This window comes from Oncorhynchus gorbuscha, linkage group LG05 (genome assembly GCF_021184085.1).
Source record: "Oncorhynchus gorbuscha isolate QuinsamMale2020 ecotype Even-year linkage group LG05, OgorEven_v1.0, whole genome shotgun sequence".
Lineage (NCBI taxonomy): Eukaryota > Metazoa > Chordata > Actinopteri > Salmoniformes > Salmonidae > Oncorhynchus > Oncorhynchus gorbuscha.
Genome location: NC_060177.1, coordinates 35,133,625 through 35,148,210, shown reverse-complemented (window position 1 = coordinate 35,148,210; position 14,586 = coordinate 35,133,625). Strand labels below are relative to the sequence as shown.

The following is a 14,586-nucleotide window of genomic DNA, read 5'->3' as shown; positions in this document are numbered from 1 at the left end:
AAGTGGAAGTATTGAATTAGCCTTTGTGTTTCCCCGCCCGCTGTCTTATTCTCGTCTAATCTCACAGGACAAAACATCATATCTTCATCTAAATAGCCTGATGACTAGGGCCTAGGCTAAGCGGTCACCCTACAAAGATATGCATTTATCAGCCAGAAAATAACATATACATTCTGATGTTGCCTTATATCCGCTGGCTAACGAAAACATATGCTATTTCCCAGGAGAGCATTAGACATGAATTACAGTACCAGTCAAAGGTTAGGACACACCTACTCATTCAAGGGTTTTTCTTTATTTTTTAAACTATTTTCTACATTGTAGAATAATAGTGAAGACATCAAACCTATGAAATAACACATATGGAATCAGGTAGTAACCAAAAAAGTGTTAAACAAATCCAAATATATTTTTTATAAGGAGATTTTTCAAAATAGCCAGCCTTTGCCTTGATGACAGCTTTGCACACTCTTGGTATTCTCTCAACCAGCTTCACATGGAATGCTTTTCCAACAGTCTTGAAGGAGTTCCCACATATGCTGAGCACTTGTTGGCTGCTTTTCCTTCACTCTGCGGTCCAACTCATCCCAAACCATCTCAATTGGGTTGAGATCAGGTGATTGTGGAAGCCAGGTCATCTGCTGCAGCACTCCATCACTCTCCTTATTGGTCAAATAGCCTTTACACAGCCTGGAGTTGTTTTGGATCATTGTCCTGCTGAAAAACAGATGATAGTCCCACAAAGCGCAAACCAGATGGGATGGAGTATTGCTGCAGAAGGCTGTAGTAGCCATGCTGGTTAAGTGTGCCTTGAATTCTATATAAATCACAGACAGTGTCACCAGCAAAGCACCCTCACACCCTCACACCTCCTCCTCCATGCTTTACGGTGGGAACTACACATGCGGTGATCATCCATTCACCTACTCTGTGTCTCACAAAGACACAGCGGTTGGAACCAAAAATCTCAAATTTGGACTCATCAGACCAAAGGACAGATTTCCACCGGTCTAATGTCCATTTCTCATCTTTCTTGTCCGAAGCAAGTCTCTTCTTCTTATTGGTGTCCTTTAGTAGTGGTTTCTTTGCAGCAATTCAACCATGAAGGTCTGATTCATGCAGTCTCCTCTCAACAGATGATGTTGAGATGTGTCTGTTATTTGAACTCTATGGAACATTTCTGGGATCTTAACCCATCATCAATGTGTGACCACCCTGCATTTTTGAAGAGGAAAATAAATAGACAGGATCAATTTAACTTGCGTGTAAAGGTTGTAGCCTAGTCTGACATGACAACGGTAACTGGGTTATTCACTAGGCCTCTATTTTATACCTACAATTACATCAAGCTTAGAAACAATGTATGAAAATTACCATTTTGATAAAGCAATAACAATATTTAATTGGGGGTTATGGGACATGTTCATTCAACTTAATAGGAAGCATACAGAAATCAGGAGTTAAAACTGATTTAAATTGTAGAAATTGAGGCTACCATGTAGCTTGGCCCCTTCTGCATATTCCCACACAGATCATGTTATTCTCCTGTTCCCCTCCGTGCTTCAGCAGAACATCTATTTAGGTACATGGCACTCTTATTAGTTCCGTGGCACTAAGCAAGTCAACAAAAGGTCAGTAGTTAGAGTTTGCATCTCGACATGGCGACTTCTGTTGACCCGCACAACACAATGACGTGTCTGGCTGTCGCCATGTCAAGGGGAGATCCTCATTAGTGCACTAGCAAACTTCCCCTCCCACAGTCGACGTGGTAAAACCTGTAATGACATCCAGTGATTGAAGGCATTGTATTCCACAACTACGTCAGACGGCGGGATAAACCATAGGCTATCACAGGTAAGCAAGCGCAGATTCTCTTTTCCCATCTATGGAAAGCATCTCTTGTGTTAACTTGTAGACACTGCACCCTAGGGGTAGGGCGTTAGGATAGTGGTTTTCTAATAAGACAAACGCTTCACAGAAAGCAGACAAAATAGCCCAAAAGTTTATAATGTGAAACATTAACATTAAACGTTTGACACTTTTCTGCCAAACAACGACTGTAATAATGAAGCAATGCACATCAATTTGGATTTTTTCAGCAAATATATGGAGTGCAAATACTTTTTATTTGAAACGTCAAACGCTTGTATACGCATATATGACACGAAATGTAACCTAAATAAATCATTAATGAGCTTATGAACAGCAAGTCATAATTTGAGCAAATTCAATATAATACCAAGCAATCGTCAGAATAAGGCTAAAAAGAAGAGTGATGATGAAATCGAAGAATTTGAATAAGATACTATTATCGTTGCTGCTATTGTAATTTGAACATGTAATCTTAACAAACAGTGAAATGTGTCCCACCAAATTAAAACCGCAGGTATTCAGTGTCTCTCCAAAAGGAGACAGGCCCTCATGCCTGCCGAATTGGTGTGGCCAGGAATTCCACCTTCACAGAACCTCAGAGGCTTTTGTGTATGTCCTGTGCAGGCCGTCTGCACTGCTTACCATGACCTCTCAGCCAAATTAACACTTCATTGTTTTGGTTTTCACATTTTTGATTTGTTGAACATCTACCCATAAATGGTCAAATAACAACTTGACTGAGAAGTGACATATTGATGTGATCTAAATTGTGTTTATATAAATATAAATATAGACACAATTTCCAAATTGTGTGATACTCTTTGTCTCAAATAATATTTGGTTCACATCAGACAGTATTTATAAGATGCCATAAAATAATGAGCAAGTGCTAAAATCACGACTTCTATCCCACAAGAGTGATAGGCCTACTTCAAAGACCAGTTGATCATTCACCTTAAAATACAAGTGACGTAGCCTACCCCTGAGTCTATACCAAAATTATGTTATACAATTTTTTTTCGGAAATATTTTTTACACAATTAGTGACATTCACTTTCAATTTCATTTTCTTTCACCAGCAGAAATAAAATTATAAAGAAATTATAGTCACTGAAACGGCTACTGCCGGTTACTCTGGCTGTCGCAACCCACGTGATATTATAGGAGGTCTTCGAGTTTGGTATCGGCAGTAACTGCCAGTAGCAAGCATCAACGAAGATCAAACCAGGATGATTTCTCCCTTTATAGGCAAAAAGATTGACACTGTCCAAATCAAACGTGAAAATCATCAACTGGGTGGTATTCAAATTAACAATTGGGGAAATTCTCAACGTTTTAGCACCGAGGAAATATTAAACAAATCTAATACAGCTTTGAATGATTTTACTCATAAAATACATAGTCGAGTAGGACTTTAGGTCATGTGGTGCACTATGCAAAATGCATAATCCTAGACCTAGAGCTTGCTAAAATGCTGTCATCATGTTCCTTTTAACAAAATAGATTTCAAATAGGGCTATCGAGTGTACGGTTAACAGCAACACCTAAGCCCAAAACACTGAAGTGTGACTATCACAGCTTATCAAGCTACAATTTGAGTGTATAGATCACAGTTGCATGCAGTTGGGTCAATGTCCTTTAAAACTCGCACATTTCTATGTATAAATGCCGATTACAACAAAAACAAAAAGGTTTAAAGTTGAGTGAATGGAACTGTGAACAGTACCTTGCATAATACACTATAGGTCTCTGCCGGTTGTATTTTCCAAGGGGACAATGGGTGTGTTTTCACGTGCAGATTTGAGGGTATTTTAAGTGTACGGTGTCCCTCGATATCGTCAGGTAAAGGGCGAAAGCAGAGGACATCGCAGACACTTGTCGATTGCCTTGCTGACCAGGAGAGATTGAGCCAAGGGAGCAATAGATTTGGAGCAAAACAGGCTACAACCACCTGCCATGTGATGAAAGCGCTGCCTGATTCAAACATCCTCTTCACACATTAATGTTGTCCTTAATTAACACGTTTAAAGACATGCTCAAAAGTTACAGGCTTAGACGTGGAGTAATCTCAAGCAATCAAGACAGCAACGTCGAAAATGTATTCAGTCAAATACGAGAGTGAAAAGTTATTGAGCAACCGAACACAGTTAGAAAGTAATTCAAAACGTTACCCTTTGATAGTGAATCGCTATGCAGCGCGATGTGTAGCCTACTTAAAAATGTGGAGACAAATTACAGCACCATGGAGAGCGGCACCCCAGGACTACGTGAAAGGATAAACGTCACTTGTTGAAGTATGGGTCAATACCGTGCATCTTCAAAGGACAGTTATAAACCGTACAAGTCCATTATCTTTGCTTGAAAAGTCAGCAAGTTATTAAATTAATTATTCGAATATTTGTTTGTTGTTCGATTTTCGCCCAGAAAAATCTGTTTGATGTTGTCCAGAAACATATTTTTGAAGTATGCCTGTTTCATTTACACAATAGTATATTTCCCATCAGTTATACGGAATTGATCCAAAACGAAACCAGGGGAATAAATTGGCCTGAAGCTCAGTTGACATGGAGGTAACCTCCATAGTCGATGCTCAAACGTGTACAGATAGACCAAAGTTGTACTGGATGTGTACAATGGTAATGAATGATAATCATTAGTACCTCAGTGATCGCTGCCAACGCAACAACAAATGTCACCCCCGATCTATTTGATTATCCATAAGGCAGAGCACAAACACTTGTGAGACACGGAAAAAGATCGGAAAAAGATCAAATGAACCGACTGAAAAAGACGCGTCTTCTGTGTCATCAGTAGGCATGGTTTAGTGAACTAGCGAACCCAGGAGAGCGGGGTCAAGTCAAGCTAAAGGTTGAGCAACTCGGGGTACGGCTCCAAGATCTGACTGCATTCAAAGTTCAAATTTGCTGCATAGAGTGGAGCAATGTTATTAGCCTATATATTGAGGATTACCCAAACGTGAACATGAGAAAAAGTTTTCATGAGAATCATCAGCTTGTGACTGGGAGGTTCAGGGTCCACGAAAGGGCGCCTGTAAACCCACCAATGATTTCCAAGAGATACACGAAAAGGCACAAAAAAAAACACATTTTTTATCAGAGATGAAGTAGAGTACTTACTGTTGACAAGCCTATATAGCACCAGTGCCATTCAAGTTGAAAAATATTTGACCTAACAGTTTTGACTAGCCTAATGAAAATGTTGTTTCCCCAATCAATTTCACCAACGTGTAGAGATGTAAGTAACTTAAGTCGTGTAGAAGCAAATTGGTGGCTTATAGTAGACAGTTCATGCATGTCACTGATGGAATTTGCCCATTATTTGGACACAGACGAAAGCAGTAACTGAAAATAAGAAAACACACGTTCATTGCTTTGGGACACTGATGTTGTCTATGTAACACCACATTAAATCACATTGAACCCTATCAAAAAATTCTGCATTGTCCACATTCTCAAAATGATCTTTCGCCCAATGAAGCATTGGCACTGCAAATTAATTCGTAAATTGAGTAATAATTGTTTATCATTATCAGTTATGTTATAGTATACTACTTTATTGATGTTATTATAACTTCAGAACTTTGACAGAGTTAGAGCCAGCAATAGCTTAATGGCATTGTCGCGATATCCTCCACAAGGTAGGCAATAAAAACGTAAATAGTCGTGAATAGCTTTTCTGTGCCACTATCTTCACCCTGCAGATTATCAGCCGGAGCATCTACTTATCATGCTTTTTCATATTATATTTAGTCTCACCATTGTTCTCTTTAAGAACCGGGGTCATTTTTTGTGTGTGTCAGTCTTAAATTAGTGTTTCCAATTCGTTGAATTCAACTTTTGTTTTTTCCTGTTATTGTTCATTTATAGAACTGTCTCCTGTCTGACACCGCAGTCTGTAAACTTGGCTATTTCCTATTTTACATCCTCCCATACATAAATTATTTAATTTCAGTCCAATAAATGAAAGAAGCTTTACACAATGAAGCCCTATATTACAAAGTATTTATTCTAATTTTCACTATTTGATAAGGGCATTATTTGTATAGACAACTTCCCGCAGTCTTGCTCGTTTCAATATGAGTGTACACTGGCAAATGTTGTTTTGTTATCCGGGCAAGTCTAGTTTTGACATTCGTTAAACGCCCCCCCCCCCCCTCCCTCCCTCCCCAACCTTGGCACAGCATGTACATTATGAGGGATCCGTCTGTTTAGAGTGGCTTAGAATACTGTCCCGTGATGCAGTAGGTATTGCGTGATGTAATTTCGCAGCAGATATAAATATCGTCCGCGAGGGAAAAGCGGCATGGCTGAGCTGCGCTTGCCTAGACGGCCAACGCTTCTCAACTTATCCTTGGACAAGTTCGACTCGAATCTATCTATACACGTTACCTCGGAGAGGACAGTTAAACCAAGCAAGAATTGATGTCGCACCAAACGGAACTCGTCATCTTTGTCTTGGAATGAGCTTCTTTCTTTGCTTTTTTTTCAGTCGTTCATTTTGTCTTATTCGGAGTTCAAGGTAAAGGCCGGCACAGGGGTGATATTTTTAGTCCCCTAAACTCCCTCAACAAACACTGTAGGCTACTGCAGTGTTGGTAAGGATGGCCTTTCAATCGGCCTTCTTACCAATATTGGTCTTGGGACTGATGACTAGTTTGGTGCGTTGTGCCCCCTTCACTGGCAGGCTGAATGGCACGGTGGAACGACGCTGGGAGACACTGTACTCGCGGTCCTTGGCTCGGATCCCTGGGGAGAAAAGAGAGATAAACCGGGACAGCGACTATCTTATGGGCATTAAACGGCTACGACGCCTTTATTGCAACGTAGGAATTGGGTTTCATATTCAAGTTTCACCCGATGGGAGAATAACAGGGGTGCACAATGAAAACCCTTACAGTAAGTTCAAAATGATTATTTGCACTTTTATGCATAAGATTGCCTTCTGGCATTAGTCGCATGCGCCTCTTGTGCTGGCATTCCCAACCTGATCTCTGGCCTGCCTGGTCATTCCATGCACTTATCCCGTTCCCGTGCGAGCCATTGGTATTAGAATAGGCCTAGGCTATTCATAAAATTATAAAAAATAAATAATAAATAAAAATATTTAATATATCATATTAATATATCAACATATTTCATGCAATCAATTCTAAATAACTTTAGTGACTTACGCAAATGTTTTTTTTGTTATATGTATAAAAACACGTTTTTATGTGCCACTTGTGTATTCCAATTAGCCTATACTTATTTGAAGAGACTGCTAGATTGTGTCTTCATAAACATATTATCGCGATATGAATATATGGCATATTATGTAATAGTGTCAGTGTCGGGGCATGGGTATCTTGGAACTGTTTGAAATGCCTCACCAATGTGCTTCATTTGGAAGTGGAATAGATATGACTTGATTGCAGGATTAGAATGCGCCTCTTATTTCACTGCTGATGAAACACGTTGTCTGTGTGGCATCCGTGACATGCAGTGCTATGCTAGCTAGCTAAAAAAGCGATGCTCCTATTAAATAAATAGGCATAAGTGTCAAAGGAGCGAATAAGGTGGGCATGCGTTGGAACATCTGGAGGCTAAACATGACGTGTGGGTGCTTTCCACTCTGAAACCAGTGTCTGAAATCAGAGATTTCTAGGAACCAAGCCAATATCCAATACGTCCTAACGTTAGGACGGAGATAAACCCATCTGTTACGGTAAATTAACCTCTTGGCCTTGCGTGTCAAATGAATGTCCGCTCGAGACAAAGTCATATTCAATTACATTTGCAGACACAAAGAATAACAAGCATTTATTTGTCTAACAGTTGTCATTGCAAATATGAACCGGTATCTTCAACGATATAATGTGACAAATACGCCCCTATCGCCTATATCGACAAGGTCTGCCTGTGAACGTAAAGGTTGTTTTGTGTTCCCTTGGCCTATTTTGAGACATGGCATAAAATTCAAGGGAGATACATTACATAGGTTCTGTTTGAACAGCTCTAGTCGCCATAAAAAAAAAACGTTAAAAAAGGAGTCAGACACCATTCTGGCCTCAAAAGTCCAGGACATAAAGCTCAAGTGAGGACTTAAATTGGACATACGGTGACATATGATGGTTCAGTTAAGACACCTTTAATAATAATACAAGCACAAGAACAGCATCAGAGGTCCATAGGCTGCTTGATTGACCTTAAAAAATTATGCCAATGTTTGTTAATGCACTGTCAAACATTTCCTGTAACATGTTCAGTAACTTACTGGCAGCAATTGGCTGGTAGGTTACTCTAATTTATTTTACAGTGCAGCTACTGTTATCAATTTTATGGTAATCCATTTTACTGTACCACAAATGTTACTATACTATACTATACTTTACAGTATATCACTTGCACTTTACAGTATATTACTGTAATTACCAATGCAGCGACACAGTGTTCTTTGCAAGCTTTTATTTTTGACATTCTGTTAATTTAGCGATGCTTTTGTCCTTAACAACTTACAGTCAGTGCATTCAACCAAAGGTTCATAACAAGTAAAACGTCATAGCAAGTCAAATGTTTCTGTAACCATTACTGAAAATGTTGTTGTAGTTGAGAATACATTGGTCTTCAAAATAATTGTAATTACATCAAGATATCTTACGATAATTCTCGGACTATCTCTGGATAGTGCCAAAACAATTTTGTATTTTTAACCTTTATTTAACTAGGCAAGTCAGTTAAGAACAAATTATTGTTTACAATGACGGCCTAGTGGGTTAACTGCCTTGTTCAGGGGCAGAACGACAGATTTTTTTTACCTTGTCAGCTCGGGGATTCGATCTAGCAACCTTTCGTTTACTGGCCCAAATCTCTAACCACCAGGCTACCCTGCCGCCCCAATACTGAGATATTCATGGTAACTTGATGCCAGAGCAATGCATCACAGTGCAATACGTTAAAAGTGACTATTAAACTGTAAAACAAGTATTTAGACAGTATTTTACAAGGGATTAGAGCAAGCAAGTTGGCTGTATGCATTTGCATATTAATGAATACTTGGTGTTTTCTATCACTTGCACTTCTAGAGGCCTAAACAAAGGCTTCCAAACTGGTCGTGATTAGAGGTCAAAACAGGTCAAATGGACGTGGGTAAATATTCAACCATTAAAAGGTTTAAGACCAGTTACCACTCTGATCTGTTCCCTATATAAATTGCATTGTTAGGGAACAACGACCACATATCATTTAAATTGGTACACGACTCTCGCTATCAGATGCAACAAATATAGCCACAACAGCCTTCAAATATGTTAATGAGCCAGCGCTTCTTTTTCCTCCCACAATATTTCTCCACAATGCACAATAATTCACAGTATGCTGCAGGTAATACATAGCGGAACAGCAATACAGTACTTTATTGTTGAATTGCATTGAATATTTAATATTCACAATTGCTAATAGTGAATATTTAATTATATATTACACTATACCAGCTGATATTTGGTGTTTTATATCACATGCACTTTAGGCCTTAACAAAGGCATCTAAATTGACAGCGAGTACAAGCCTCTTTCTTGGAGGATGCATGCTTGCGCAATTTGAACCTTTGTTTCTGTCTCCAGACATGAGTGAAATCAACTGGCGCCGTGATGTGAAATTAGTTGCATGTGAACCACATACAAAACTATTTGTTTTCTTCTTTCCAGGTCTCCTTGAGATATCTCCAGTAGAGAGAGGAGTTGTGACAATCTTTGGCGTCCAACGCGGTCTATTCGTGGCCATGAACAGCAAAGGGAAGCTGTACGGATCTGTGAGTGCACGAGAGGATTTACGGTTGATTTCCGCCGGTTGATGCTCTTATCCGTAGTCTACTCGATGACATGCCACCACTTGAGCTGTAGCAACCACTTCCTCTGCTACATCCACCACAGCACCCCCGACAGCTCCTTTCCATGTCACGTTGTTGGGCTAGGTTATGGCATGCTTCCAGTGCCTGGCCGTGTTTTCATTGTGGGCCGGATAAACCCAGGAACGGTAGCGCAGTAGATCATTCAGACTGCACATTCCATTCTTAGCATTGCCAGCCACCACATGCACCTACTGTCCTTCCCCAGAGTAAAGATGAACTGGCCAAAAAAGACGACGCACACACACGGCCTATAGACCCCACAGCACATTCATTAATGTTCTTGATGGGATAGTTAAATAGTTGGATTGCGGCTCTTACAGAATCGTTTTTTTCACCTGCCCCGGTTATCCCTACCACACAAAAGCATCAACATCAAAGACAAAACCAAGCAGTCTAATGGACTAGCCTACCCCTATGTCATTCATTAAGGATATATGGAATATAACTGTTACGAGACATAATAAAATATTTTGTCAAGGTTCAATATCCACAAAGTAGGTCACGTCTATGCCATTATACTGCTCACACTAAACATATAGCCTATAATTAAACATCTTTCTAATCTTCTCTGTTTTTAGGTTCATTACAACAACGACTGCAAATTCAAAGAAACTCTCCTGGCAAATAATTACAATGCTTACGAATCGGTGGCATACCCGACGATGTACATTGGACTAAGCAAGACTGGTAAAACAAAAAGAGGAAACCGAGTGTCACCAGCCATGACAGTGACGCATTTCTTGCCGAGAATCTGAGTCACTCAGAAATAGACTTAACCTCAATAAGGTGGGGTGAGGGGGACTCAAAATGATGCACTTTCAACTGGAGTTTTATGCAAGACTGAGTGTATCATGCCGTTGAAATTGTATGTATACGTTTGTATATCATTTTATTTATTATGTAAAACAATTTTGTGTTTGGGGGGAAACAGGTCCTCACATGAGGGGGAATTTCAGAAATCAACACATTTATTTAAGTGTTTTAATTTATCAGAAGTCTGCTGCTATTAAGTGTTTGGGTAAGTGAGATTCCTTTGTATAATTATGGTTTTCTTTGCACTGTTTATAGACAAAATATTCTACAGCGACAGAGCAAAGGATACTTTTATATTATTTTTCTTCTATGGAAATAACTTTAAAGTCTTAGACCGAAGTTCAAACAAGTGAAATTAGATCAAATGATTGGTTTTAGAAGCAGAAGCAATTGTCCAATGGCAGGACTCTTTGTATGGCTTTGGAGTCTAATTGAAACAGTATCAGCTTGCTACTGGTTACAGAAAGAGCCACGTTGAAGTCCTACCCTCTCAAATCTGTTTTTAGCTCTGCCAGGTGGTTGAACTTTGAACTTTTCTGCAGTCAATCTTTGTCACATCTATAAGACTCTGGGTAGAGAGAGGCATCTTCTTGACATTGTATAAGCAGAGAATTTGAGAGTTTAAAGGCAAGGTCAGTCTGCTGACACACAAGGCAGAAACCATAGCCATGGCTCTTTAACATACAACTTTTATGATGGGGAGTAAAACACTCAAAGTCCTCAGCAGTATGGAAAATATATGGATCTCAAAAGGATTCATTGAAATCATAGCAAGTTCAGCATCAGAGCTCCTCGCTGAGTGCAAAAAAAAGAAGGCAAGATAATGTAAGGATTGTCAAAAGGTTATGTTTTCCCCCAGTTGGTACACCGAAAGGCTATACATTATTTTTGGGGACATGTATCGCCACCCATTTCTTCCCATTGCCCCACTTTCCTTGTTATCTATCCTCTACCTCACATATTCAACAATCCCCACCCCCAAACTTTTCTAGAGTTTGTCCTGAAGTAATTCTATTGAACCAGTTTGAGATTAGCCCCAATCTCTTCTCAGAGCACCATGCCATAGGCAGAAGTTCAGGCAGCCATTTCGTCCCAGTTGCGCCCTGTCACGTTTGGGCTATCTTTACCCTGTGATTTACTTTTAGAAAGGATGATCATGATGGGAATATTTACAGACAGCTGTTAGACTGCACTATATGCTTAACCAGTAACCCTATATTTTTCTTTATATATTTTGTAAATATAACCCCTGGTAACTGGCAGAGCATAGCGATGCTGCTTCAAAGTCTGTTTTTCCGCCTTTGGGAACATTCATTCACAGACAAAGGGGTTTGACCGGGAGATGGCCCATGCCAGAGAGTGTCTCTCTCTCTCTATAATCCCAGTCGGTATTCACGTAATAATAAGGAATTCCCTCAACCACAGCCACAAATTGGGGAAAACCATCATTCTTTCCTATTGACCCCCATTGTAAAAGAGGCAACTGTTTTTTGCCATACAGAAATAACAAAACATTGCTGAAAAGCCGCTGTGTTGTTCAATGTAACCAGACCAAAGGCCCTGACCTATGGTTCGCAATGCTCCCATGTAGGGAAATAGAGCCTGCGAGAAGAGCCCTGTGCTGTGGCTTCAGGCTATTTGGCGTTGGAGAGTGGGAAATGTGGGGACCCGTTGTCCAGGTAGGCTACTCGTAGCTATGTGTGTGGAAAACATTTAATCGCAGGTAAGACCTTTAACTTGATTAGTATAGTCTGTTTGTAACTCCACTCACTACTTGTAGCTGTATAGTTCGTTTGTTTGTGTTGTTGGTCTTGGCTAACGTTCGCTAGCTAGCACTCACTCACATTGCTGCAAGCACTGTCACGAAAAGTGGCACGAGGGATGACCTACAATATTACATTTTCTCTAAGTATTGAGTGTTGAAAAGTTATCTTGAGGCATGTTGTACTTTTCTTAAATGCAGTTTTGTAATGGACTAAAACAAGCGGACAACAAGAAAATTGCGTTTGAAAATGTAGAGTATTTACTCTGAGCCAATAGGTCAACCTATGTCACCACCGGTTGTTTTCCCCACAAGTGGGCAGGGCTGCAACGTTCTATCTAATACCAACTGGGACTATTAGAATAGTTCTAGATTGTACGATGGTGTTCATTCTCGTCTGAGAGGGTTCCATCTCAGGTTCAACATTCCACATACCATGGCAGTTTACAATGTAACAGTACTGATTTTAGACAACTCAAACTGGAAGCGATGGCCGCATTGTTCTATATTCAATAGAACAATAATAACAATTAGCCTCCAAATCCTGAGAAATCTAATGAGGCGTAACTTTGACACAGCAAATAGCTTTGCTAAGTGCAGTCAAGGAAAAAGACATCACTGGCTAGTAGTAAATAATGGAATGGCTGGAGCGCCAGCAAATATCTCAGGGTGTTGTTGGTGAACTCTCTGTGTCCACGTCTAAACACCTGCTGTGGAAGTCTATGTCTCCCGCAAAACAATCCTATCCCGGATCCCGAGCACATGGCAGCCAAAACGAGTCAAGACTATGATGCTCTTGCATACCATCCAGCTCCTGAGACTGACTAGTCAAAGAGCTAGCCAACGCTGTACCTGACTTAATATTGTCACATATGACCTGGATGCTCGAACCCCTGTTGTTAATATTATTTAGTCACCCGAGACACCAGGCTGCACTGCCAATCTCATAACTATTTTCCTTTGCCACAGCTGTGCCAAACGTTCCCCAATTAGACTGTTTTGCATGGCTCACCATAATGTTTACAAAAGACTGAGAAGCCACTGGCAAATATTCTGTGACCTCTCCCTTCAACCCTGTTCCAACCCCAGGAGAGTCACCTCATTTGCTTATACGGCAAGTGTACAAGCAACACGACACAATGTTCCCGAAATGTGCACCTCATAGACAAGACAGTTTGAACAATTGTTCAGACATTTAATCTATCCCTGATGCTACAGAGACAATAGCGTAATATGCAGAATAACGAGCATGTTTCAGTGTTTAAAATGTTCATTGTCTATCGTCTTCTATGGGTGCTTATCTCTTCCATTGCTGTGCTGTTTCTGCATCCAGGGGAGGGCTCTTCGGTCTCAAGTAACAAGTGTCTTTGAGTCGTGTGGTCTTGTTACTCTTGTTTCCATTGTCTTTAAAAATATATATATTTACTAGATATTATCTGTAGTTTTATACAGGTCTTGTTGAATATATTGATGTATGTGCTGTGCACATGACTAATGCCTAACTTAAATTTGAAGTTAATAAAACTCCCAATGTTGTAAAATGACTCTTTCATGTCTGAACCCTTGATGGTACAAGTCTTCACATACTAATACTGGTCTCTGACAACATCAATTGTACAATAATTTCACTGAATGGTTTAGAAAGAAGTGTGATTACATAGGAGTTCAGCATTCCAATGGTTCTCTAACTCACAGAATTTCAAACTGTTACATCAAATTCCATTTGATCTATCGTACTACAATACACATTATTCGATAGAGAAACCAGAAATATATTTGTCGAGGAGAGGAGAGCAAGTTGTGTAAAATTCCAAGTTATTTCTTTGTTGAACTGTCCATTTTGATAAATACCTCAAAGAAAAATAGCCTTGGAAGAGTGAGACAGGTGTGGCCACTCAATACACATGTATTTCTGTCCACTGGGTAGCTCGAGCTAAATGGAGCCTTGTCTTTGCCTGAAAGAATGACAGCTTTCTGCTCAAGTAAACTGAGGCGGCAATGTTTATGGATTGTAAAACTATCCCTAAAAATACTGGCTACACTCCATCTATATGCCCTGTCTCTATTGTCTGTCAACCAAACAATCATCCATCCACCCACGGGCCAACACGTCTTTCTATTTCAAATGTGCCTTTCAAGTTCTGTAAAACACAAAAGACTACACAGAGACAGCCAGGAAAACCTGCAACGATGTGTTCGCTAACAGAGATGGGTACGATACTTGGGCTTGTAAG

At 39.9% G+C, this 14,586-nt stretch overlaps 1 protein-coding gene across 1 annotated transcript; it reads left to right on the top strand.

Annotated features, from left to right (window-relative positions):
- The first annotated feature begins 6,187 nt into the window (after positions 1–6,187).
- LOC124035096 (fibroblast growth factor 4B-like) lies at positions 6,188–13,876 on the top strand. Its single transcript, XM_046348515.1, has 3 exons — positions 6,188–6,788; positions 9,575–9,678; positions 10,356–13,876. The coding sequence occupies exons 1-3, from the start codon at positions 6,494–6,496 to the stop codon at positions 10,530–10,532; spliced, it is 576 nt and encodes a 191-aa protein (XP_046204471.1). The 5' UTR covers positions 6,188–6,493; the 3' UTR covers positions 10,533–13,876.
- The last annotated feature ends 710 nt before the right edge of the window (positions 13,877–14,586 follow it).